At 44.2% G+C, this 26,786-nt stretch overlaps 3 protein-coding genes across 4 annotated transcripts; all 3 read right to left on the minus strand.

Annotated features, from left to right (window-relative positions):
* Window positions 1-760: 760 nt before the first annotated feature.
* On the minus strand, window positions 761-2,149 carry LOC115537267 (uncharacterized). Its single transcript, XM_030349047.1, has 4 exons — window positions 1,862-2,149; window positions 1,635-1,746; window positions 1,385-1,462; window positions 761-1,277 (listed from the first exon to the last, which is right to left on the minus strand). The coding sequence occupies exons 1-4, from the start codon at window positions 1,938-1,940 to the stop codon at window positions 1,232-1,234; spliced, it is 315 nt and encodes a 104-aa protein (XP_030204907.1). The 5' UTR covers window positions 1,941-2,149; the 3' UTR covers window positions 761-1,231.
* Window positions 2,150-9,365: 7,216 nt separating this feature from the next.
* Window positions 9,366-10,852, minus strand: LOC115537258 (uncharacterized). Its single transcript, XM_030349038.1, has 4 exons — window positions 10,665-10,852; window positions 10,427-10,538; window positions 10,113-10,190; window positions 9,366-10,029 (listed from the first exon to the last, which is right to left on the minus strand). The coding sequence occupies exons 1-4, from the start codon at window positions 10,741-10,743 to the stop codon at window positions 9,906-9,908; spliced, it is 393 nt and encodes a 130-aa protein (XP_030204898.1). The 5' UTR covers window positions 10,744-10,852; the 3' UTR covers window positions 9,366-9,905.
* A 9,565-nt stretch (window positions 10,853-20,417) lies between these two features.
* LOC115537266 (C-C motif chemokine 4-like) lies at window positions 20,418-21,497 on the minus strand. Of its 2 annotated transcripts, none has more exons than XM_030349044.1 (4): window positions 21,313-21,497; window positions 21,077-21,188; window positions 20,821-20,898; window positions 20,418-20,727 (listed from the first exon to the last, which is right to left on the minus strand). In XM_030349044.1, exons 1-4 carry the CDS (start codon window positions 21,389-21,391, stop codon window positions 20,682-20,684), a joined length of 315 nt encoding a protein of 104 aa, XP_030204904.1. In that variant the 5' UTR covers window positions 21,392-21,497; the 3' UTR covers window positions 20,418-20,681. The 2 variants fall into 2 exon arrangements, with proteins under 2 accessions (XP_030204904.1, XP_030204906.1); XM_030349046.1 differs by having other exon boundaries at window positions 21,077-21,185; window positions 21,313-21,464.
* Window positions 21,498-26,786: the final 5,289 nt, after the last annotated feature.

Consider the following 26,786-nt stretch of genomic DNA (forward strand, 5'->3'; position numbering starts at 1 on the left):
GAGTGAAAAGAGTTCAGAAAAATAACTGTGTATTAGAAAGTTAAACCAAATTTATGAAGATACATAAGGATGCAAGTGAACCGGGCGTGGTATATTTAGATAACTTATTCGTACGGAATATCTTTGTTGTTCGCAGAAAATAGAATTAATGCTTACGGTAATTTATCTTAACTAAAGGTTATAATTTAGGCCTCACGAACCAAAACACAGGCTGTCCATTTTCATTTCATAAACTGGAGAATGGCATTCTTATCGCACAATCACATCATTTACCACGATTCCCTTAAAAGGTATTCATTATTGGAGCTTATTAATATGCATCGTATCATGGATGACGACAGCAATATATTGTTGTTTCTCTTTCTTCTGATAAATGTACATGTTGTAAGTCGCTTTGGATAAAACAATCTGGTAAATGCCCTTAATGTAAAATGAAAATGTAAAACAAGGACAGAATGAAGGAAACCAATAATCCATAACTTAAGGAGCAGAGTGACCCTTCTGAGAGGCTCTGAGGCTGACCTGTCCATATGCTCAGCTAAGCGTTTATGTTTAGATATTTTACAAGTAGTAAAGTAATGATTGATTTGGAGGCAGTTACTGAGGTTATTTTGAAAGATTGGGGTGAAGACGCCAAAAGACAAAATTATTAAATAATGAGTCAGGTTTTAGAATAGGACATGTTTTATTTATATTCAAACATACAGAGTAGTTTTGATTATTAAAATGCTAATAACGTATAAATCAATAAATGGCTTGAACCTTTAACAAATTCAGTGAATTTATAGAATAACAATTACAGAACATTGTAACATAATGCACCAACATTGATAAATACAATCAATAAATAGGACTCTCTTTTGAAAATACATTTAAATGTCGTGCTATATTATTATAATTTAATAAATAACCTATAAGGGGTCGACAATGTAGAGAATAGGATTAGGGCCACATGTGATTCCTTTTTTTGAGTGCTGGCTTCAGACTCGGAACTCATTCAAAAAAATGTGCCCCTAAACCACTTCCTAAAAATGCTTGGAGTTCTCTAAATTAATTTTAAAAAAAAGTGCTAGCAGTTCATTGTTTTTCCTCCTCAAAAGTATCTGGTCAGCCATCTTGGTGCTCATTGGCCTGCGCTGAATAAGATGCATTTCCATTGGATGGTATAATGCGTTGAGGGTGTGGCGTTGGTTCCCTCCAATGGTGTAGGAGAGGAGCTGGAGGTGATGAGCTACAGGAGGGAGGGGCCGGAGGCCAATGCTGCTCTTTTTGTCGCCCTGTGAAACACAAACACAGAAACTTAGATTTTGTTTTTCATAAACTGTGTGAATGAATGAGTGTGTGAGTGAATGAATATGTGAGTGAATGAGTGAGGGACACTTACCTAAGCTGCCTGATCTTCCTCAACACCCAGGGCTCATTATGTTTGCAGCAGTACCAAAGACCACTCTCCGTTTGGAAACTACACAAAACACAGAGACACTGTGAGTAGTCTGAGCCACGGATGACACCCTAAATGAGGTTAACACACCCTAACACGCACGTTCAAACGAAGACACACATCCTAGCACATGGTCAAAGCTAGAGATGTTTCTGTTGAAGAATACATTCGTTCCATATGGCTGGTCGCTTACCGGATGGCATTGACACAGGGAGGGTTTCTCTCTTGCACCATGTAGTCCACGATGGTTTCAGTGATATGCTTTCTGCTCACCGTGGTGCAGCATTCATAGAACTTCTGAGTTACTGAAGAAGAGACAGATATACGGTTAGTTTCATATTGTAAGATGGCAGTCCATACCTTGGTTCTCGTGGCGTCCCCTGAGAACCCAGGTCCCCGTCGGCCCCATCCTCCCCTCACCTGCAGATCCTTGTCCGGTCAGAGCGACCACCACAGCCAGCAGCAGCATGCTCTTCGTCACGGTGCCACAGGTCGTCATCTTCACTGGTTCTGATTGGCAGCTTTTAAAGATCAAGAGATAGACAGGAAGACGACAGATAAGATCAGGTGTTAATGCTCTTCTACCGTTAGACCAGTGGACTGCCCTCTCTCAGCAGGACAGGGATATTTATATTGTGAAAAGGAGAAGTGCTGGAGTGGTATGTCTCTCTGTCTCTGTCTCTCTCTCTCTCCCCCCACAAACTCACTCGCCCGCTCAATCTCTCTGTCTGTAGATCTATATGTATTGTAATGACCTCGCCGGTGACATAACGATGCCCAGTCATAGTTATTTGAAGGAACTTTTTAACGTAACAAAACGACGTCACTGGAACGCGTAATCAACGGCAAAAATCTCACCCAAAACATACCCCGGCAACCCCAAACATGGTCTTCCTCACGTGCAAGCCTCCACCCTCCTGTTCTTCCAAGGCCCTCCCCCAGCTGACCTAATGATTCACCCCCACACTGATTGACAAGAAGAACATTGCAATACATGCACACAAACTATTTAAATGTCCCAGGGTCGCTACATTGCCTCCCCCCTTCAAAGTTCCTCGTCCTCGAGGGAACAAATAAAGTCACAGTGCCCCTCACAGTGCCCCTGCCAAATTGCCCGCACAGTAGACTGCAGAGTCTCCTCACCTGTCTGGGGATGCTGGGCAGGGCAGGGCAAGGGGCCCAGGCTCATGGAGTGGGGTGCTGGGGTGGCAAGGGAGTAGTCTACAGGGGCCCGAAACATTGACACGAGGGGGTGGCGGGGAGGGGGGAAGGGTTGCGGGAGGAGGACTGAGACAATGGGCAGGGATCGGGAAGACGGGGTGGTTGGAAGGTCTTTGCAAGGGGGTGAAGGGGGCCGGTGACGTGTGACTGGTCCATCTGAGCTGTTGTCGGTGGGGGCCGGATGTAGGAGGTGTTTGGCGGGGCCACATAGACTGTGGGCCCTCCTTGGAAGCCAATCGCCCCCCTCTCCAGGTCCAGCCTGTGCATCGCAGGAAGTCCAGCCCTAGGATACAGGGGTCCTGCACGGCATGGAGGACAGTCTTTCTCCCTACGCAGATGGACAACAACCCCTTCCCTTTCATGGGGGCCCTCTCCCCCGTGACTGTGCGGAGCTGCACAGTTGTAGGTTGGAGTACCGTCCAGGTTGGCAAAATGTTTGGCCTCATCAGGGTCACTGCAGACCCCGTATCGACTGAAGCCAAATAAGCCACCCCCTCAACAGTGACAGGAACATGTCAAAAGTCCCCGGCCCAGGTCCGCCCAACCACGACAACAGGCTCCAGGACGCTGGAGCCTGTTGTCGTGGCGGGGCTCCAACAGGCTCCAGGACGCTGGAGCCTGTTGAAGCCCCGCCCCCCCGGCTGCTATGATGGGCTCCTCCAGACGACGACGGCGGGGGTACGGGGGCAGGGCCACGCGTCTCCCCAATTACGCGGACCCTGGCCCGTTTCCCTGGGCTCTCACAGCTTTAGGGCACTCTCTGACAAGGTGGCCAGGCTGCCCGCAGCCCCAGCAGACCCTCTGCTCTCGACGAGACGGGGGGGCGGCGGTCCGCCTGTATAGAGACAGCGAGGACAAGTTCAGTGAGCTCGTCCCCCCAGGCTGGCTTCTGTGAGTCCCCACTCCTCTCCCTTGCCGATCTCACCATCGGCTGAGGAGCAGGATGACCGTCGATTGCTCCAGCCCACACCAGCTCCCTCTCTATGGCCATCTCCAAGGCCTCTTGCAAAGTCTGCGGGTTGGGCTAGCAGGGTCTGCATGCGTAGTTCTGTAGGGGAAAGGGCCTGGAGAAACTGATCCCGAGCGAGTTCGCTCTGCACGGCTGGCAGCGTCTCCCCCGGCTTTCTGCATCTATTACAGAGTTCTGAGCGCATCAGCCCCGGCTTAATACGCAGTCCAAAATGCCTCCTTAGTGCCCCCACTAGGGCAACATAGTCCCCCCTGTCCTCTGGGCTAAGCAGCAACAAACAAGACAATGCGTCGTCCGCCAGACACATCGCAAGCTGCAGCGCTTTGACCTTCACTGACCATCCGGCAGCATCGGCCAAAAGTTCAAATTGCGCGCGGAAAGCTTCCCAGTCAGCCTTATCAGTGTATCTAGGCGTCTTGATGGACACTGGGCTCGATGTGAGAAAGGCGCCGCCATGTCTGTCGCCGTCTTGTGGCGGCCACGGGCAGTCGGCGCTGCGAACTATGAGGGAAAAATCATCTTTTTCAACGGCGGCCAGTTCCCGTTTGGTTCTACCCCTCACCAGAGACTCCGAAGCTACTCCACACGCCCCCTCGCCGTAGTCATCCATCTCTATCTTCACCCGACAGTCCGCAGGGAGCATTATTGTTGCAGAGAAAACGCGATAGCAACTTCAGCCGACCCGCCGAGCAGGACCGAGGAAAAAAAGAAAAATCTAAAGAAAACGTTCACTTCTGACACCAATGTAATGACCTCGCCGGTGACATAACAATGTCCAGTCATAGTTATTTGAAGGAACTTTTTAATGTAACCAAACTAGGTCACTGAAACGTGTAATCAACGGCAAAAATCCCACACAAAACAAACACTGGTTACCCAGGCAACCCCCAACACGGTCTTTCTCACGTGCAAGCCCCCATCCTCCTTCCAAGGCCCTCCCCCTGCTGACCTAATGATGCGCCCCCACACTGATTGACAAGAAGAACGTTGCAATACATGCTGAAAAACTATTTAAATGTCCAAGGGTCGCTACAGTATATATAGATGCTTCAATATATTGATCTTTATGTATCTCTCTCTCTATCTGTCAACCTCTAACATGTCCCCACCCTCCCTACGGAAGACCTTTGCCGACCTCTTCCTGACGCAATATCGGCCATGTTGGTTCTGCCGCTTCTTGAAAGAAGTGCACGTGGGTTTAGAACCAAAATGGCCGCTAGGTGAACGACCATGCAATCTCTTGTTTAGTTGACTGGCGGAGGGACAGACAGAAGGACAAGTGTTTAATCTACCTCTTTCAGCACGTAACACTCAGCACTTTACATCGGTTATCCTTCACCTCTCGTCAAACGATCCGTTCACAGGAACAAGGATGCTAGTATCCTCATTAGCATAGCCAGTCCTTCAGACTGAGTTCAGGGTCACTCCACACCCCCTCTGATTGAGAGTTGCGGGAGTGACTCAGTCACACTGTGAGGATTCCCGGGAGAAGTTGGATGTTTAGTGATTAGCATCTGGACCACATCAACCACACAAACACTCGCTGTGTTCCGAACCTAACGTTGGCCCAAATAAGTGTTCACCATGTGTATTTTTATGCATGACATTCAAATTGGGGACAAAAGTGTAGGCTACGGTGTCCTTCATGTAGGCATCCTCTAGCAAGGGGCCCAAACCTAAACCTCCTCCTCAAGGAGCATGTTGGAGTTCCATGCAAGTCCCTCCAGATAGAAGGATCTAGGACATGAGACGGTCTGAAAGCAGACCTAGAAAGAAGAAGTTCCGTTAGTGGGACAGGAAGGCAGGTATCACCTTCTGAGTTGTTCGGTCTTTTCACCGGTTGGATCACACAGAGTGATATAGTATCTATAGTGTTCTATCGTCTCTTTCTGTGATGCTGAATCTCATTCAAATATGGTCGTGTCGTATCCTTTTTTTCTGTCTGTTTCCAGTCCTCCACTTTTATATAATCCTATCATAGTCAGCGCTGAGCTCCCTGAAAGACCTCTTCACTAACGGAGAAGAGACGTTATGAAGTTTTCATAACCTGAGCTGTCGTCATATCTGACTTAGGTTTGGATTAATTTCGAAAATAAAGCTAGTCATAAAACGGTTGTGAAATAACGAAGACAGGACGCAGCACTTAATCAGAGTCATTGGAATGACATTGACAAGTGCTCGTTTTTGTGTTGAATTCATGGGGTGGGGGCGAGGAGCAATGGCAAGGCTGTTCCACCCATCGTTTTTACACACTTTTGTTCTGTTCGTCCAAACAGAGTTGAGCCTCATTGATTATTGAGTGAGAGACCAATGTTAGTGTTGATCTGGAAGGGAGGGCTGGTCTCAGTGGACCACCTCATGATTGAGCGTGTAGTTTAACTCGTTGACCCCCCCACCCCCCTCTTATACACTTGTTGTATGTTGTACGTCCTGGCACCTAATGTACACACTTATTGTGTGTTGTACGTCCTGGCACTTATTGTACACACTCATTGTATGATGTACGTCCTGGCACTTGCAAATAGTGCTTAGACTTATTTAGCATCTTATCCTAGCTATCTTTGTTGTATACAGGGAATGGGTTAACCTAGCGATTGTTGGTGCTTGGCACTTGGTTCTATTAATATCCTTACTGTACCGACAGCGATATATTGTTGTTCCTCTTTCTTCTTACAAATATACATATTGTAAGTCACTTTGGATAAAAGCGTCTGCTAAATGCCGTTAATGTAAATGTAATTGTACAGCAAGGACTCTGTATCACACAGAGTATATTTAGTGTTCTACCGTCTCTTTCTGTGATGCTGAATCTCATTCCAATCAGGTCGTGTCATATATTTTTTTCTGTCTGTTTCCTGTCCTCCACTTTTGTATAATCCTATCATAGTCAGCGCTGAGCTCCCTGAAAGACCTCTTCACTAACGGAGAAGGGACAGAACGTTTTCATAACCTGACCTGTGGGGATATCTGTCTTACGTTTAAGATTTAAATAGAATGTTTAGCGAGTCATAAAACGGTTGTGAAATAACGAAGATAGGCCGCAGCATTTAATCAGTCATTGGAATGACATAGAATGACATTAGTCAGTTGAACCTGATGACGTAAACATTCTCGTTTTCGTTTTGACATCATGGGGTGGGGGCGAGTAACGATGGCAAGACTGTCCTCCCATCTCCAACACTTTTGTCTATCAATTTTGTTCTAATCGTCCGTACACCATTGAACCCCATTGATGATTGAGTGAGGGACCTCTGTTAGGGGTAATCTGCAAGGGGGGGGGGGGGGGGGGGGGGGCTGGTCTCAGTGGACCCCCCCCCCCCCCCCCCTCTAATGCACTTATTATATGTTGTTCGTCCTGGCACTTAATGTACACACTTATTGTCCTGGCACTTGCAAATAGTGCCTAGCATTATGTAGCATCATATCCTAGCTATCTTTGTTTAACACAGAGAATGGGTTAAGCTAGCAATTATTAGTGCTTGGCACTTGGTTCCATGAACATCCTTACGGTACCGACAACCATGTATTGTCGTTTATTTTTCTTCTGACAAATGTACTTATTGTAAGTCGTGTGAATGAAAATGTTAACATGTTGAAGTATGACAGACATGGTGTGGGTGTGAGGGAGGATGTGGTGGGGGAGGGGTGAGGTCATGAATCATAAGGAGACTCATTGTCAAAGACGAATCACAGGCCCAGTAGGAAACGACACGTTCCATGTTCCTCATTGTTACAGTGAATTTGTGTGCCCTACAAATTCCATGAACCTCATTGGTGCCACTTCATCCGATCTCGTCACTCAAGCAACCCCCTCTTTATTGATCTCTGTGCTGTGAAGGAGAGAAAGAATAAGGCAAATCAGTCACAGACCCATATGAGTGAAAAAGGGCAGCCTCGCTTTATCAGTGCTCCATGTACTCAGGACTCACGAGTTCACCTAGACTCTGCATCAAAGCGTCTGTTAAATGTCGTCATTGTGAAATGTGCTTTGCTCCATTGAAACACTATGACTCAAAAAATAATAATTGGGTCCCACTGCACACACTCTGCGTGAATCCGCACTCTGTGCGTTGGGCATGACGGACATGCAGTTACAGTGTCGTTGCCAGGGTGTTGGACTCACAGACGAAAGCAGTGGGTTTCGGTCTCCATTACCTTCAGTCTACCAGTAGAACAAGATCCCCTAAACCCTCTAGGGAAGCCCTTCTATGGATGTATCGGACGTCTTTCCAAAGTCCCTTTGGGTGAAAAAGGGAAGGAACTCAGAAAGGAAAGAGGAAGGGGGATTGCATACCAAGAAATGACGTCTCCTATGTGGGTTTCTTAGAAGTTAATACAGGCCCTGATTGACAGCAGTATATCAACTCATCGTATGCTGTACGTTCTGGCACTTAATGTACACACTTTTTGTATGTTGTATGTCCTTGCATTTAAGAATAGTACTTGGCATGGTGTCGCATCTTATCCTAGCTATCTTTGCTGTATACGGGGAATGGGTCAACCTAGCGATTGTTAGTGCTTGGCACTTGGTTCTATGATGAAGCCTACTGTACCGACAGCGATATATTGTTGTTTCTCTTTCTTCTGACAAATGTACATACTAGTGGTGCAACGGTTCACGGGTTTCCCGTGATCCGTACGGATCAACCATCACGGTTCGGGACGCAAGTGATCCGCGGATCAGCTGATAAAAAAAAAAAAGTTGTGCGTTGACGTGATCAGCGCATGTTTAGAGGACAATTCCGGTATCAACAACATCCTCAAGTATCGTAGCGAAATACAGTTTCTGTTGTGTTTTATTTGGCGTTCCGTAAATCCCATTGAAACGTAAACCGGAACCGGAACCGGACGTGTTTAGGTTTGGTTGTAGTCTTTTCGCTCGGTTCGCCGTATCAACAGTAGGGCTAGAACCGAGCGAAAAGACTACAACCAACCCCCCTTGCAATGAGCAATGAGTCTCCGAACCGAAATCAATGGATTAACAAAATGCCAAATAAAACACCACAGAAACTGTATTTCGCTACCAAACATAAAAAAAGAAGATAAGGATGTCTGCAGGTTTAGGGATTATTTACTATCCTATCCATGTTAAAAAGAAGAAGGAATAATGCCTCAGATTGCAATTTTTTTAAATATTGACCATGCTTAAAGGAAGCAGGATTATTACCTAATTTTTCACTTTATTTTGTTTTTACACAGTTGAAGATTTTATTTAAAGTCACATTTGTCTTGTTATCTTTCTTGTTGTTGTTGATCCAAAAATGATCCGACCCGTGACTCAAAAACCGTGACCCGATCCGAACCGTGAGCTTTGTGATCCGTTGCACCCCTAGTACATACTGTAAGTCACTCTAAAAGTGTCTGCCAAATGCCTTGAATGTAAAATGAAAATGTAAAACAAAGGACAGAATGAAGGAAACTAATGGTTGATTTGGAGGCAGTTACTGAGGTTATTTTCAAAGATTGGTGTGAAGATGCCAAAAACAAAATCATGAAATAATGGAGATAGAGAGTCAACTTATAGAATAGGACATATTTTATTTATATTCACACTCAAAATACATTTGAATATTAAAATGCTAAAAACGTATAAATTAATAAATAGCTAGAACCCTATTCATTCGTGATCTGGGACACGTAATTTCTAATTTTCGTGCCAAAAGCACAAATTTCTAACATTATGACAGCTATTGGTCACCCGTTTCTACTTTCACCATTGATTCTGAGAAATTGTGACAATTCACGGATACATTTAATGCAGGTGTGTTGATCTGAAGGCAAACCGCAAAAGAAAAATTCCCAGATCCCAGATCCCATTCCCAGATCACGAGTGAATAATTTAAATGACGTGACGTGACAGCGTCACATATTTCCGTGAGACTGGGTTGTAACTTATAAACAATGATACAACATTGTATCATAATGCGCTGACATTGATAAATACAATTAATAAATAGGACTATCTTTTGAAAATACATTTAAATGTTGTGCTATATTATTATAATATAATAAATAATCTATAACGGGTTGACAATGTAGAGAAGAGGATTAGGGCAACATGTGATTCTTTTGCTTGAGTTCTGAGTTCAGACTTAGAAATAATAAAAAAAAAATCACATATGGCCCTTAAGCACTTCTGCAAAAATGCTAGTATATCTGGAGTACTCTAAATTATTATTATTTTTAAAATCGAGCAGTCCATTGTTTTCCTCTTCAAAAGTATCTGGTCAGCCATCTTGGAGCTCATTGGCCAGCGCTGTGTAAGGAGCTTTTCTATTGGACGGTATAATGCGTTGAGGACGTTCCGGTGGTCCACTCCAATGGTGGAGGAGAGGAGCTGGAGGTGATGAGCTTCAGGAGGGAGGGGGTTGAGGCCAATGCTGCTCTTTTTGTCCTCCTGTGAAACACAAACACAGAGACTTAGATTTTGTTTTTCATAAACTGTGTGTGAATGAATGAGTTTGAGTGAGTGACACTTACCTAAGCTGCCTGACCTTCGTCATCACCCAGGGCTCATCATGTTTGCTGCAGTACAAATTACCACTCTCCGTTTGGAAACTACACAAACCAAAGAGACACCGTGAGTAGTCTGAGCCATAGATGACAGCCTATCTGAGGTTAACACATCCTAGCACACACGTTCAAACGATGACACACAACCGAACACGCGTTCAAACAAAGACACGGATCCTAAAACGCGTTCAAATGAAGACACACATCTTAACACGCGTTCAAAGGTAGATCAATGGTACAGATGTTTCTTTTGAAGAACACGCATATGGCCGGTCACTTACATGATGGCATTGACACAGTTCTTTTTTCTCAGTTGCACCATGTAGTCCACGATGGTTTCAGTGATCTCCTCTCTGCTCACCGTGGTGCAGCATTTATAGAACTTCTCATCTGCTGAAGGAGGGACAGAAAGACGGTTAGTTTTCCCTAACTTTGACATTGTAAGATGGCAGTCCGTATCTTGGTTCTCGTGGCGTCCCCTGAGAGCCCAGGTCCCCGTCGGCCCCATCCTCCCCTCACCTGCAGATCCTTGTCCGGTCAGAGCGACCACCACAGCCAGCAGCAGCAGGCTCTTCGTCACGGTGCCACAGGTCGTCATCTTCACTGGTTCTGATTGGCTGCTTTTAACGATCAAGAGATAGACAGGAAGACGACCGTGAATATCAGGTGTTAATACTCGTGTACCGTTAGACCAGTGGACTGCCGTCTCTCAGCAGGACAGGGATATTTATATTGTGAAAAGGAGAAGTGCTGGAGTGACGTCTCTCGACCCTCCTTAGAGAAGCCCTTTTCCAACCGCTTTCTGATGCAATATCGGAACACTCTCTCAAGTCCCTTTGCTCTGGAAAAGGGAAGGAACCAAGAAAGGGACAAGATTGCAAACCTAGAAAGAATGTCTCCTACGCCTTTGTTTCCTGTAAATACCGGCCTTATTCACCTGTCGGCCATGTTGGTTCTGCTGCGTCTTGAAAGAAATTAACGTGGGATTAGAACCAAAATGGCCGCTAGGTGAACGACCATGTAATCTTTTGTTTATGTGACTGGTCCGAATTATTTCCATTCTCAGTCATTGGAATGACATAGAATGACATTAGTCAGTTGAACCTGATGACATAAACATTCTCGTTTTCGTTTTGACATCATGGGGTGGGGGCGAGTAACGATGGCAAGACTGTCCTCCCATCTCCAACACTTTTGTCTATCAATTTTGTTCTAATCGTCCGTACACCATTGAACCCTGCTGGTAAAGGTACAATGTGGTTAACATGAGTCTGATGTTTCTAAGTATCAGCTTTGGTTTGAAGCCATATTGAAAGTAAAAAATTAATATAATTGGCTACCATATATGTCTACCCCAATATGTGCACCTCTGGTTGTCCCAATAGCCACTCTGGTCGGCTCTCTGTCCAGGTGTGTCTGCATAACTTGCTTGTTTGGACTGTGTTTGGTAACTCTACATATAATATTGGTTGTATGTCTTCTTTCCTCTCATCCTCACCTGCATATCGTTTGGATGAAAACAGCATCTTCTAAATGTTTTTTCCGCCCCGTCTTTAGGATATGCTCCATGATTTACACTGCATGTTTCAGAATTTTGGTCATGTGCTCATCGTTTTCACTCGATTGTTTCCTCATTTTCTCCCCAAAGGCCTGTCCTCCGTATCACTGTCTGTCTGAACGGACACTTGAGGTCATGATTCACTTCCTGTCCCTACGAGAGCGTTTCAATGAAGTGGGAAAAATTGTGCTCAAACTTTTGAATGGAGAGAGAGAGAGAGAGAGAGAGAGAGAGAGAGAGAGAGAGAGAGAGAGAGAGAGAGAGAGAGAGAGAGAGAGAGAGAGAGAGAGAGAGAGAGAGAGAGAGAGAGAGAGAGAGAGAGAGAGAGAGAGAGAGAGAGAGAGAGAGAGAGAGAGAGAGAGAGAGAGAGAGAGAGAGAGGTGTCATAATGATGATGATGATAAGAAAAGACACCTTTTGCCGGGACTCAAACCCAGATTGTAAGACTTTAAACCAGACAGAAATTTTGTCTCAAACCCTTATCCTTTCTCTCTGGTATCAGATCATGTATCTTTCTCTCTGTAACGTATTTAAGATTAGGCAGAACTAAAGCATACACAAAAGTCGTCAGTCTTGATTTAAAGGTGGTCAGAGTAAGCGTTAATCCCAGGAGCCACACCCCATTCTCATGCATCACGTGCATACCTTAGAGACTGACCAGGTTACCATGGGAACAACTAACAACCTCCATCACGTGCCTCCCTCACTCAGTAGACACAAGGTTCACATTCCCAGACATCACTCCCTCACACACTAGGTGCGTTTCCATCCTCCCTGATTTCATGCGAACTTTGAAGTATCCAGTCAGTAAACGGTGATGGAAACACCAAAATTTGCGTAAAAATCCTCTAATTCGCAAAAAAGGTTTTCCGCTCGCTTGAGGTGGTTTTTGAGAAATGCGAACGAGAGTAAATTTGCAAAATGGGAGATGGAAACACACTTTTCGAAACAGCTGTGACGTAGCGAACTTTGAACACACAGGACTGACAGTCTTTCAGATTTCCGCATAACGACCGACCATAGCAACCCTGCCGACATCAACGTGTAACGTCAGCACCCTATTGTGCTCTCCCATACGTAAGGCACTCAACGTCGTCCTCGTATTTCCCTTGCTACCGCTGTGTACATTGTAATTTCTCTATTTCTTCGTCTACGGATGGAAGTTAAAATTGCCAATGATAACTTAACTGAAAGAACAGTTATGACTTGCCCAAGGGAAACCAATTGCTGCTGAATTCCTCTCCCCATGTTTGTTGTTTGTTGTTACTCCTCTCTATTGGCGGACTTACCGCTTTTTGTTACATTTGTTACAGCTTTTCTATTTCTACCATTTATTACAGCCACGTATCGGCATACATTTTTTGCCTACAGCGCCACTTTCAGGCAGAACTAGGGTAGTTACCCGCTCCCACTACCCGAAACACACCTAATTCGATTTACTTTTTTGCGAACTTTCTAAAGATTCCCATCACCTTTTTAGATGGAAACGCAGCTAGTGACTCACTCAATCGCTTTAATAGAATGGATGTCATGTAAAACAGATCCCATTTGTGAACTTGCTCGTTCATGCTGACTCAAGATCTCTTGACTGCTCTCCAGTGGCCAGAGTGAAAAGAGTTCAGACAAATTACTGTAGATTAGAAAGATAAACCAAATTTATGAAGATATATAAGGATGCAAGTGATCCGGCCGTGGTATATTTAGATAATTTATTCGTACAGAATATATTTGGTGTTCGCAGAAAATAGATGGGCTTAAGGTAATCTAAGGTTATAATTTAGGCCTCACGAACCAAAACACAGGCTGTCCATTTTCATCTCATAAACTGGAGAATGGAATTCTTATCGCACAATCACATGATTTACCACGACTCCCTTAAAAGATATTCATTATTGGTGCTTATTAATATGCATCGTATCATGGATGATGACAGCAATATATTGTTGTCTCTCTTTCTTCTGATAAATGTTCATGTTGTAAGTCGCTTTGGATAAAACAATCTTCTAAATGCCCTTGATGTAAAATGAAAATGTAAAACAAGGACAGAACGAAGGAAACCAATGATCCATAACTTAAGGAGCAGAGTTACCCTTCTGAGAGGCTCTGAGGCTGACCTGTCCATATTCTCAGCTAAGCGTTTATGTTTAGATATTTTACAAGTAGTAAAGTAATGGTTGATTTGGAGGCAGTTACTGAGTTTATTTTGAAAGATTGAGGTGAAGATGCCAAAAGTCAAAATCTTTAAATAATGAGTCAGGTTAAAGAATAGGACACATTTTATTTATATTCAAACACACCAAATACTTTTGATTATTAAAATGCTAAAAACGTATAAATCAATAAATGGCTCGAACCTTCAAAAAATCCAGTGAATTTATAGAATAACAATGACATATGGGCGGCAGTAGCTCAGGAGGTAGAGCGGGTTGGCTGGTAACCTGAAGGTTGCTGGTTCAATGTCGAGGTGTCCTTGAGCAAGGCACCTAACCCTGACTGTTAGCTCCCGACGGGCTGGCTGTCGCCTTGCATGGTTGACTCCGCCGTCGGTGTTTGAATGTGTGCGTGAATGGTGAATGTGAGGCAACATTGTAAAGCGCTTTGGGTGGCCGATGGTCAGAAAAGCGCGATATAAATGCAGTCCATTTACATTTACATTTACATAACATTGTAACATAATGTGCCGACATTGATAAATACAATTTATAAATAGGACTCTCTTTTGAAAATACATTTAAATGTCGTGCTATATTATCATAATTTAATAAATAACCTATAAGGGGTTGACAATGTAGAGAATAGGATTAGGGCCACATTTGATTCTCTTTTTTTGAGTTCTGACTACAAACTCATTAAAACAAAATCACATTGGCCATTAACCCCTTCCGCAATAATGCTTTTATATCTGGCGTTCTCTAAATTAATAAAAAAAAAGTGCTAACAGTTCATTGTTTTCCTCTTCAAAAGTATCTGGTCAGCCATCTTGGTGCTCATTGGCCTGCGCTGAATAAGAAGCATTTCTATTGGACGGTATAATGCGTTGAGGGCGTGGCGGTGGTTCCCTCCAATGGTGGAGGAGCGGAGCTGGAGGTGATGACCTTCAGGATGGCAGTCCGTTTATTGGTTCTCATGGCGTCCCCTGAGAACCCAGGTCCCCGTCGTCCCCATCCTCCCCTCACCTGCAGATCCTTGTACGGTCAGAGCGACCACCACAGCCAGCAGCAGCATGCTCTTCGTCACGGGGCCACAGGTCGTCATCTTCACTGGTTCTGATTGGCTGCTTTTAAAGATCAAGAGATAGACAGGAAGACGGCAGATAAGATCTGGTGTTAATGCTCTTGTACCGTTAGACCAGTGGACTGCCCTCTCTCAGCAGGACAGGGATATTTATATTGTGAAAAAGGAGAAGTGCTGGAGTGATCTCTCTTTCTGTCTCTCTCCTCTCTCTCTCTCCTCTGTCTCTGTCTCTGTCTCTCTGTATCTGTAGATCTATATGTATATTTATATGTATCTCTCTCTCTCTGACTATCGATCTATCTAAAACATGTCCCGACTCTCACTAGGGAAGCCCTTTTCCGACCCCTTCCTGACGCAATATCGGCCATGTTGGTTCTGTTGCGTCTTGAAAGAAGTGCACGTGGGTTTAGAACCAAAATGGCCGCTAGATGAATGACCATGTAATCTTTTGTTTAGTTGACTGGCGCCAGACAGACGGAGAGACAGACAAACAGAGACACTTGTTAAATCTGCCTCTATCAGCAGTAACACTCCAGCACTGAAGTGGCAAACCCTTTGTTCGCCCTATTTATTCCTAAGGCAGAGGTAGTCCGACCCACATTTCTTGGGAAGCACGTATGAGGGCCTCCAATAGGCTCCAGGTAGAGCGTGACACACCTACTTCCATGGGTGACACAACGGACTAATCACCACGTCATCACAAAGTGCATAAATATACATGTGAAAGGAAATTTGATTCATATTTTATAAACTTTATACTTCATAACTCGTACTTTTAGCCTTAGACTCCAAGTATATTTACTTAAAAATATTCAACACAAAAGACCTCTAAATGGCTCAAACAAGCACTTTACATCGGTTATCGTCCACCTCTCATCAAACGATCCGTTCACAGGAACACAGATGTTAGTATCCTCATTAGCATGGCCAATCCTTCAGACTGAGTTCAGGGTCACTCCACACCCCCTCTGATTGAGAGTTGCAGGAGTGACTCAGTCACACTGTGAGGATTCCCGGGAGAAGTTGGATGTTTGGTGATTAGCATCTGGACCACATCACCCACACAAACACTAGCAGTGTTCCGAAACTAACGTTGGCCCAAATAAGTGTGTACCATGTGTATTTTCTTGCATGAAAGTCGAATCGGGGGCAAAAGTGTAGGCTACGGTGTCCTACATGTAGGCATCCTCTAGCAAGAGGCCCAAACCTAAGCCTCCTCCTCAAGGAGCATGTTGGGGTGCCATGCAAGTCCCTCCAGATAGAAGGATCTACGACATGAGACGGTCTGAAAGCAGACCTATAAAGAAGAAGTTCCGTTAGTGGGACAGGAAGGCAGGTATCACCTTCTGAGTTGTTTGTTCTTTTCACCGGTTGTATCACACAGAGTTTATTTAGTGTTCTACCGTCTCTTTCTGTGATGCTGAATCTCATTCCAATCAGGTCCTGTCATATCTTTTTTTTCTGTCTGTTTCCTGTCCTCCACTTTTATATAATCCTATCATAGTCAGCGCTGAGCTCCCTGAAAGACCTCTTCACTAACGGAGAAGAGACGGAACATTTTCATGACCTGACCTGTCGCCATATCTGACTTAGGTTTGGATTACTTACGAAAGTAAAGCTAGTCATAAAACGGTTGTGAAATAACGAAGACAGGCCGCAGCATTGTCATTGGAATGACAAGTGCTCATTTTTGTTTTGAAATCATGGGGTGGGGGCATGGGTGGCTGGGGCAAAGATTCAGCCCTGGCATTTTCTGTCCAGACCAGCCCCTTACATTATCAGCACTAGGGGTGGGACGAGACGAACGGGAAGAACCCTGTATGTACTTGATTAAAACTATTTAATCAAGTACATTCATCTGAATAATAGTACAGCACTGTAAATAGCAGTTGTTTATTTTTCAAGTTTGTGTCTCTTGTGCTGCTGAGAAGACAGTTGGAAACCCGAACAGGAAGTTAACAGACCTCCTGTGGTCGCTGCATCTCCACCCCCCATATCTACTTATCTACAAAACCCTTTTTAAATATCACACTGGATCCAATGCTAAATTCTCTCTTGCAGTTTTTAGTCTGTGACTGTGAAAATATTTTGGTGTAAGCCCAGCATTAGTTAATACCAGACTCTGACAATAATATCAAAATATCCTGACAAATAATCTAAATAGAAACATATTGCAGACAGTAGCAGCATTAGAGCTGAAACTCATTTGTTTTAACGTTGACTCAGTCATTATGAAACCATAAATGGAGAATTGAAAAAAAAAAAAATCTATAGCTGTGTGAAAAAGTCTACGACATGAATTACAGGTCTGTATTGATATGAATTCTCATATACGTGTATGTGCACATGTATGTGTACATGTTAACGTGCACAATTTTTTTTTTTCAATTCTCTATTCATGGTTATATTTAGGGCAATATATATATTGCTCTACTTCCTTGTCCGCAGCCAGCCAGCTACACTCCTCAACAAATTCATGACCTGTATATGTAGCCATGTAGCCTTTTTGTGATGTAAGGCTAGGCAACTTTATTTATATAGCATACCCAAGGCAGACTGAAAGTGCTTCACATACAAACATTGTCATACAATGAAATAAAATAATAGATAAGTAAAAGAAAACGTATGCAAAGAAAAGAGTAAAATATAAAGTTCAAAAGGCATTTTTAGTAATAAAATAGAAAATAAAGGCAGAAAGTGAAAGTGCAATGTATTTAAGATTCAGCAGAAAGCTAAAGCGAACATAAAAGTCTTCAGTCTTGTTTTAAAGGTGCTCAGACTTTGGGCAAGTCTTAAATCCTCAGGGAATTTATTCCAGCCATTTGCTGCATAGTAACTAAATTCTGCTTTCCCGTGTTTCGTGTTTACTCTGGGGATAATTAACTTATTGGCCTTAGAAGATCTTAGTGGTCTAGAAGGCTTATGTAGTGGAAGCATATAGGGCTGTCGCAATAATCGCAAAAATGAAATATCGCGATATTTAGAGCACACTGCGGTAGATAATGGGCCATCGCGATCACCGCATATGACCTGGTGCGGGTTGCGCGTTCATGAAACTGACCGTGGAATTCTAGAATGAAGCGTGCGTTGCCATGATAACCATTCATTAACGTTCATTAATTTACAACAATATTGACAATCATTGGAATGCCGATGACACGCAGAACTATGTATCGCTATCACCAAATGACTATCGGCCCGTAGATCTGCTCTGCCAGTGCATTGAGCAAGTGAAAGACTGGATATGCCAAAATTTCCTTCAACTAAATGACGATAAAACAGAGAGATAATTGTATTTGGTTCTAAAACAGAAAGGCTTAAAGTAACCCAACACCTTGCTGCTGATGCTGCTGCTAGAGTTCTAACAAAGACAAAATACATATTACACCAATTCTTAAATCGTTACATTGGCTTCCTGTAGGTCAGATAATTGATTTTAAAATCATGTTGCTAACCTATAAATCCCTACATGGTTTAGGCCCAAAATATTTAACTGATATGGGGCTGTCACGGTTGAGGAATTTTCACCGCGGTGAAAACAGGGGGCGCAATATCGCGGTATGCGATATTATTGCAAAAAAATTTAAAATGCCGTTTAAGCGAGATAATGCACATTTTAATTCAAAACACACCCGTAACCGGAGTTTTGTCAGCGAACTTTTCGGACACAACGGAGCTGAAGGTTTGTGTGGAACCAGTTGCCATGGAGAATGGTTTGATAGTTATGACGAAGAGGGAACGCTCCGTTCACTTGCATGGACAGAGTCTCTGGATGCTAAGCAACCTCAACGTCTTGGCGGACTATTTCTCTGCTGATACGAATGCTGGAAACACACCAGACACACCATGTGAAGTTATTTAACCCGATTATTGTTATTTATATCAGAGATTATTTAATCAAACCCAATCTAAGCTCTATCACCCAAACACGGCGGTGTTTGGGTTTCCTACCTCGGACTCCAGCGCAGCCACGGCCGACATTTTTCTTTATTCTGGGTGGAAATAGTAACATAGTTACGCCATTAAATGCGTTTATGGAAACATTTTTAGCGAGAAACGTGCATTTTACTTACATAATGTTCGCTCGGTGAATGTGAAGGATGTTTGGTTTGATAGTTATGACGAAGAGGGAACGCTCCGTTCACTTGCATGGACAGAGTCTCTGGATGCTAAGCAACCTCAACGTCTTGGCGGACAATTTCTCTCCTGATCAAGACTACGAATGCTGGAAACACACCAAACACACCATGTGAAGTTATTTAACCCGATTATTGTTATTTATATCAGAGATTTTATATCAGAGATTATTTAATCTAACCCGATCTAAACTCTATCACCCAAACACGGCGGCGTTTGGGTTTCCTACCTCGGACTCCAGCGCAGCCACGGCCGACAACTATCTTTATTCTGGGTGGAAATAGTAACATAGTTACGCCATTAAATGCGTTTATGGAAACATTTTTAGCGAGAAATGTGCATTTTACTTTCATAATGTTCGCTCGGTGAATGTGAAGGATGTTTGGTTTGATAGTTATGACGAAGAGGGAACACTCCGTTCACTTGCATGGACATGGACTCATCTAGCTGCGTTGGCGCGTTGGCGCGTTGGAAGCGTTGAACCACCACACAATGATCAAGCGTCAGGTTAGGCGCGTTACTCGCGTTATCCAACGCGAGTTCACCATTACTAAATTAATGAACGTTAATGAATGGTTATCATGGCAACGCACGTTTCATTCTAGAATTCCACGGTCAGTTTCATGAACGCGCAACCCGCACCAGGTCATATGCGGTGATCGCGATGGCCCATTATCTACCGCAGTGTGCTCTAAATATCGCGATATTTCATTTTTGCGATTATTGCGACAGCCCTACCGACAGCGATATATTGTTGTTCCTCTTTCTTCTGACAAATGTACATATTTTAAGTCGCTTTGGATAAAAGCGTCTGCTAAATGCCGTTAATGTAAAATTTAATTGTAAAGCAAGGACAGAGTAAAGGAGACTAATAATCCATAACTTAAAGAGCAGAGTGACACTTCTGAGAGGCTCTGAGGCTGACCTGTCCATATGCTCAGCTAAGCGTTTATGTTTAGATATTTTACCATAAGTAAAGCAAAGATTGGGGTAAAGATGCAGAAAGACTAATCATAAAATAAAGAAAATGGAGAGTCGGGATATTGAATAGGACATATTTTATTTATATTCAAACACACAAAATACTGTTGAACATTAAAATGCTTGAAACGTATTAATTAATAAATAGCTAGAAACCCAAATTCAGTGAACTTATAGATAAACAACGATTCAACATTGTAAGATAATGCGCCGACATTGATGAATGCAATTAATAAATAGGACTCTCTTTTGAAAATACATTAAAATGTTGGGTTAAATTATGATAATTTAATATATAACCTATTTCGGGTTGACAATGTAGAGAATATGTTTAGGGTAAAATGTGATTATCTTTTTTTGAGTTCTGACTTCAAACTCAGAACTGTCATCTGGCCCTAAACCACTTCCGCAAAATTGCTTGTATATCTGGAGTTCTCTAAATGAATTTGAAAAAAGTTTCTAGCAGTTCATTGTTTCCCATTTCAAAAGTATCAGGTCAGCCATCTTGATGCTCATTGGCCTGCGCTGAATAAGATGCATTTCTATTGGACGGTATAATGCGTTGAGGGCGTATACCGGCTCCGCTCCTCCTCCAATGGTGGAGGAGCAGAGCTGGAGGTGATGAGCTACAGGAGGGAGCGGGGGGAGGCCAATGCTCCTCTTTTTGTCGCCCTGTGAAACACAAACACAGAGACTTCGATTTTGTTTTTCATAAACTGTGTGTGAATGAATGAGTTTGTGAATGAATGAGTGAGGGGCACTTACTCAAGCTCCCTGACCTTCCTCTTCACCCAGGGCTCATTATGTTTTAAGCAGTACAAACTACCTCCCTTTGTTTGAAAACTACACAAAACACAGAGACACTGTTAGTAGTGTTAGTCTGAGCCATGGATGACACCCTATATGAGGATAACACATCCTAACATGCAAGTTTCAACGAAGACACACATCCTAGCGGACGTTCAAAGCTAGAGATGTTTCTTTTGAAGAACACATTCATTTCATATGGCTGGTCACTTACATGATGGCATTGACACAGGGAAGAATTTTCTTTTGCTCCAAGTAGTCCACGATGGTTTCATTGATCTGCTGTCTGCTCACCCTGGTGCAGCATTTAGAGACCTTCTCATCTGCTGAAGGAGAGACAGAAAGACGGTTAGTTTCCCAGCTTTCTCATTGTAAGATGGCAGTCCGTATCTTGGTTCTCGTGGCGTACCCTGAGAACCCAGGTCCCCGTCGTCCCCATCCTCCCCTCACCTGCAGATCCTTGTCCGGTCAGAGTGACCACCACAGCCAGAAGCAGCAGGCTCTTCGTCACCGGGCCACAGGTCGTCATCTTCGCTGGTTCTTATTGGCTGCTTTTAATGATCAAGAGATAGACAGGAAGACAACAGAGAAGATCAGGTGTTAATGCTCTTGTACCGTTAGACCAGTGGACTGCCCTCTCTCAGCAGGACAGGGATATTTATATTATGAAAAGGAGAAGTGCTGGAGTGGTCTCTCTCTCACTCTCACTCTCACTCTCACACACACACACACACACACACACACACACACACACACACACACACACACACACACACACACACACACACACACACACACATTTCAATATCTTTATTTGTGTCCGCATTTATAAAATACATTGCAAGGGCGCAAATATTTTCAGTTGCTTTTGATGCCCTACATCCTCGAAACAACATGTTAAAGTACTTAAGTCAAACATGCACAGAATAGACAATACTTACACATGGGCTTATTCAATCAACGTTGGTTGAGCACAGTCTGTTAACAGACAGAGAAAATCTATGGGTACAGAAAACACCTCCTCCTCCAAATAGCTCGGCTGCCTATAATGGAGGAGATTGAGCAATATGTTGCAAGCTGCTTGGCTTTACATTTGGACAACCTCATAATTCTCAAGCCTCTGACCACCAGCCTGTGGACATGACCTGGGCTGCCGAAAATAAAAATGATAAGCTGGCATTTATAGCCTAAATGTATAATAGCTTGCACTAATGGTTGATATTTAACCTTTTTAGTAAGGAAAGCTTCCTCCAAACTTGAGTCAAAAGTACAACCAACTTCCCATAGGAAAACCTCTCTGCTATTCCCATCAATCACAATGACATCCGGTGTATTTGCTGTTATATCTTTAAATACATGGGGGTCATTGCATTGAAACATTTCTGGTTTTACACATGAATGTTTGTAGAACAACACAGAGGAATAAAACATGGGTGACACATCTTTGGTGATAATATCAACAATCCTGTCATGCCTAGCTATGTACAGTCCTTGGTAAACATTACAACCGTTTAAAATGTGGGACATGGACTCTATGGTCTGACGCTGTCCATGGTGTAGACAGTGAGAGTCATGATTATTTGGATACCAGATGGACAGATTCAGTTTTGTTGGCAGCACCTGGAGGCGTGCCTTTATCGTAAAAATAAGGATTTCCTCATCGATAGCTGCATTTTTTAGAATTGAGTGGGACACAGAGTGATCAGCTGACTGGAGGCAGGCAAGCTTTCCTTGCAGCCTCAGTCCTCTCCAGCGCTCCTTTCTCTCTTGCTCTCTGAGCGTGAGAAGGTGCGCGCGCGCGCCGATGGTGGGGAGCACGCTGGATGTTCCGTCGCGGCTCACTGTTGCGCGCACATTTATTGACAGGTCCGTGATCACAGACTTGGAGACGGTCACCGTCTCGTTGTCCGCCCTTTTCCACTCCAGGGAAACACCAGTCCATCCACACAGGTCGTTCAGATCGGGCCAGTCAGAATTTACGCCAAACCCTGGTGCATTGGTGTCCAGCTTACTTCTGGGCTTCTTTTTAAACCCAAGGAAGCTGGGGGGGTCGCTCATTTTCGGGACCTTGCGCCGCTCCAGGTCGAGAATGAGCGAGGCTCTGGCGATCTCTCTGACTGCCTGATCGTCGCTGTTAAGCATGTTTAATAAATGGGCAAGGCGTGTGGAAATATATGTCCATTCAATGTCTGTTATCCCCAGCCCCCCCTTCCGCTTACTGTGAAAAATGAAGTCACTGGTTGTGTGTGTGCTCATGCCAAACCACTCTCTCACTCGTTGTACAGTTTTGTTGTTGAGTTCGTACAGTACCTTCTTTGGTATATGAACATTGGAGAAGAGATGGTGTATTTTGGCCAGAGCAATTTGCCCGATCGCTTCCAGTTTCATAACCAGAGGGAGAGGAGAGGAGTGTATCATGTCCAGCCTGGCCATGTAGTCTGTGACAATCTCGTCTACTTGCGCTGTCCACTCCCCGGCGATATTACATTTATGGCCGAGGTAGCTGTATGTTTCGTGGCGCGCAAAGACTCTCATTGGTACATTGTTTATTGTAAATGTTGGGATTGTGTCTGATTTGGCATGATACCAGCGATTGCCGCCACTCCTCCTCTCGTAAAAGACAGCACATTTGGATTGTTTCACCTGTAGTCCAGACCACTCTAAAAAAGAGTCAGTCCTGGAAAGCATGTCTTTTATAACGCCTTCATGTCGGGAGCATACGACCACGTCGTCTGCGTACCCCTGCACGGGGTTGGGGGAGTAGGTGTTAAGGGGCGCACACTGGCACATCCACCGTATCCATCCATTGATTGCCAGCACAAAGTTCACCGCTCTCCACGGGCAGCCCGTCTTTATACCCAGTTGTAATGGGATGGGGTCCGTGAGCTGTTTGCCGCATATCACTTGGATAAAGGAATCCTTATAGACGTCTTTGACTATGTCTATATACACCTGAGGCAGATGTATTTCTTCCAGGGATCTAAACATAATGTTGTGCGCCAGGGTTCCCAAATGCGTCACGGAAATCTAAAAACACTGCGTAAAAGCGGGATGAATCGCGTTTAAAATCATCAATGCCGGTCTTAAGGCAAAAACGATGTTCATTCATCCCTTGCCTTTCTATGTAGGCTTTCTGCTTTGTGGACAGAATATTATTTTCCACTAGCCACGGTAGAATACGGGAGAGGAGGCATTTCATGAACACCTTATAAACGCGCGCACACACACACACACACACACACACACACACACACACACACACACACACACACACACACACACACACACACACACACACACACACACACACACACACACACACACACACACACACACAAACTCGCCCATTCAATCTCTCTGTCTGTAGATCTATCGATATAGATCTATCAAGATATTGATCTTTATGTATCTGTCTACCTCTTACATGTCCCGACCCTCCCTAGGGAAGCCCTTTTCCGACCTCTTCCTGACGCAACATCGGCCATGTTGGTTTTGCTGCGTCTTGAAGGAACTGCACGTGGGTTTAGAACCAAAATGGCCGCTAGGTGAACGACCTTGTAATCTTTTGTTTAGTTGACTGGCGACATTCAGACAGACGGAGAGAAAGACAAACAGACAGACACATGTTTACACGGCCTCTTTCAGCAATAAAACTCCGGTGCTCCAGCACTTAAACCAGTTATCGTCCACCACTCGTCAAACCAACCGTTCACAGGAACACGGATGCTAGTATCCTCATTAGCATAGCCAGTGCTTCAGACTGAGTTCTAGTGATGTGTCGGTCGCGAACGATCCGGCTCAAAGAGCCGGCTCTTTGACGTGAACGATTGGAACCGGCTCTACGATGGGAGCCGTTTTAAGATCCTATTTGGGAGCCGGTTTTTTTTTTCAGTTTTTCGCTCTCTCCGCCTCCCCGTCGCTGAGTGTGCTTTTGCTCTGCTTTTCGTTTTTTTTTCTCCTGCGGTGCCTCGCTGTCTCTCCCCCTGCCCTCCCCCTCCCCCTCCCCCTCTCCCTCTCACTCCTTGCGCGTTCTGCCTGTGGTAAAGCAGAGGTTTTTTTTTTCCTCCGTCGGTGCCTTAATGTCTCCACTGCCCTCGTGTCAAGCGTGTGCTCCACACATCTGACCAATCACACGCAGCTTTCAATTAATAATGCGCCGGGAAAACACTGAAAAAAAAGTTTCTCTCCACCTTTTTTTTGGAAACCGCAGGCAATTGGCCAAGCTGTATAGCGTTCGTGGGCAGGTGTCAATGCACAGTCACCCACGCAGCAGTCAAGAAGCACACACGGCATAAAGAAGGGGAGTCAGTGTGACAATTGAATAGGCCTGTGTGATAATGAGTGGTGACAGAAAACGGAGCAAAATCTGGACTCATTTTAATGTCAGACTCCACCAGGGCAGAGTGTAGACTCTGCAAAACCAGAATATCCTATCGTGCAGGCTCCACTAACAACCTGCACAGACGGAAATGGTGCTATTTAGTAATAAAGGTTTTATTCATAAAGCATTGTTATGCTGCATTTTTACTAAGTGCTTAACAATGTCAATAATGAAACAAAATGTTATAAAATTAGGTTTAAGCTATTGATTAATTAATAATGTAAAACATGTGTATGGGGAGCCGTTTGGGAGCCGAAAGAGCCGGCTCTCCACAGTAAGAAGAGCCATTAGAGCCGCATCTCGCAAAGGAGCCGAAAATCCCATCACTACTGAGTTCAGGGTCTCTCCCCACCCTCTCTGATTTACAGTGGCGGGAGTTGCTCAGTCACTCTGTGATGATTTCCAGGAGAAGTTAGATGTTTGGTGATAACTGAGTTTTCAAAATTCTTAAACTACACAGTACACAAACTGTTAGTTTGTTATTTTCAATTTGAAAATGTTCAAATTGAAAATAATGTGCAAATAAATGTATCCAGCTGTTCTGCAATTTCTATAAAACTTCAATGAATAAAATAAAGCCTACTAGAAAATGTAATAAGACAGAACAAATTAAACAAACTTAAAAGTAACTTTCTCGTTTTTAGTGCACTGACACATTTTTAATCTAACGTTAATCTAACCCCCATCATACTCGGAACTCACTGAAATGATCTTGTCTTGAACTTCAGAATCATTTTAGTTGAATATGGCACAGACTTAAAAGGTTTTTTGCCAGAAACACAAGCCTGTTAACATGATCAGGCTTCAGAGATGAGCGCAAGCGAGCAGGCATGAGTGCTAAAGACTCGCTCTGAAGAAGAACTTGTGGCAGGAATACACACATTTTTCCTGGCCAATTTTGAAAGACGTGGGTGGGAGCATCATTTGGGTACCTTTCCACCACGTCAGAGTGTCCTCCTCAGTTGTGAGTATAGGCTACGACAAACACACCACCTCCGAACGGCGCGCGTCAAAAAAGCCGCCCCTATTATTTTCTATGTACCCCCCCCTATGTCCTCAATTGTTGAAGAGGTGAAGGGTTGGTTTCACAAAAGACACTGTGGCAACCGGGCCCCAGGAATGTCTCTCTCACGCAGGAAAACAACAAACGCTAAGACCCGTTCAAAGCCCGGTAGGGCGTTTATTCATTAAATAACGTAAAACAACGCGTGGGTCTGTGCCCAACACGGGGAAACCAAAAATCATACAGGTGACTCCGTGAGTCACGGTAGAGTCCAGGGCATTGTCTTTCCGGCCGGGCCTGTCTCGTCCCTGGCGTCCCTGGCGAGGGAGTTCACGCCCGTTGGTGATGCCGTCCCCGTGGTGCGTGCCGTGTCGGCGCGCGTCACCCTGGCGTGCGGGTTCTCTCGTGGCCGCTTGTTGGAAAAGTCCGTTAAATCAACGAGTCTACCTGACTGTTCGTATCGGGTTTCGGGTCCTGGAGATACTCTGCTCCGCTCGGACTCCCGGTTCCCTCCCCTGGGAGAACATCAAACAGTCTTTT

Source organism: Gadus morhua, chromosome 23 (genome assembly GCF_902167405.1).
Source record: "Gadus morhua chromosome 23, gadMor3.0, whole genome shotgun sequence".
Taxonomy (NCBI): domain Eukaryota; kingdom Metazoa; phylum Chordata; class Actinopteri; order Gadiformes; family Gadidae; genus Gadus; species Gadus morhua.

What these genes read in the sequence shown, in the direction of transcription:
- LOC115537267 (XM_030349047.1), bottom strand. Translation starts at nt 1,940, where the DNA reads ATGACGACCTGTGGCACCGTGACGAAGAGCATGCTGCTGCTGGCTGTG. An exon ending in GACCGGACAAGGATCTGCAG is followed by an intron (nt 1,747 to 1,861) that starts GTGAGGGGAGGA and finishes TCTCTTCTTCAG; the next exon opens with TAACTCAGAAGTTCTATGAA. An exon ending in CCCTGTGTCAATGCCATCCG is followed by an intron (nt 1,463 to 1,634) that starts GTAAGCGACCAG and finishes TGTTTTGTGTAG; the next exon opens with TTTCCAAACGGAGAGTGGTC.
- LOC115537258 (XM_030349038.1), bottom strand. Translation starts at nt 10,743, where the DNA reads ATGACGACCTGTGGCACCGTGACGAAGAGCCTGCTGCTGCTGGCTGTG. An exon ending in GACCGGACAAGGATCTGCAG is followed by an intron (nt 10,539 to 10,664) that starts GTGAGGGGAGGA and finishes TCCCTCCTTCAG; the next exon opens with CAGATGAGAAGTTCTATAAA. An exon ending in AACTGTGTCAATGCCATCAT is followed by an intron (nt 10,191 to 10,426) that starts GTAAGTGACCGG and finishes TGGTTTGTGTAG; the next exon opens with TTTCCAAACGGAGAGTGGTA.
- LOC115537266 (XM_030349044.1), bottom strand. Translation starts at nt 21,391, where the DNA reads ATGACGACCTGTGGCCCGGTGACGAAGAGCCTGCTGCTTCTGGCTGTG. An exon ending in GACCGGACAAGGATCTGCAG is followed by an intron (nt 21,189 to 21,312) that starts GTGAGGGGAGGA and finishes TCTCTCCTTCAG; the next exon opens with CAGATGAGAAGGTCTCTAAA. An exon ending in CCCTGTGTCAATGCCATCAT is followed by an intron (nt 20,899 to 21,076) that starts GTAAGTGACCAG and finishes TGTTTTGTGTAG; the next exon opens with TTTTCAAACAAAGGGAGGTA.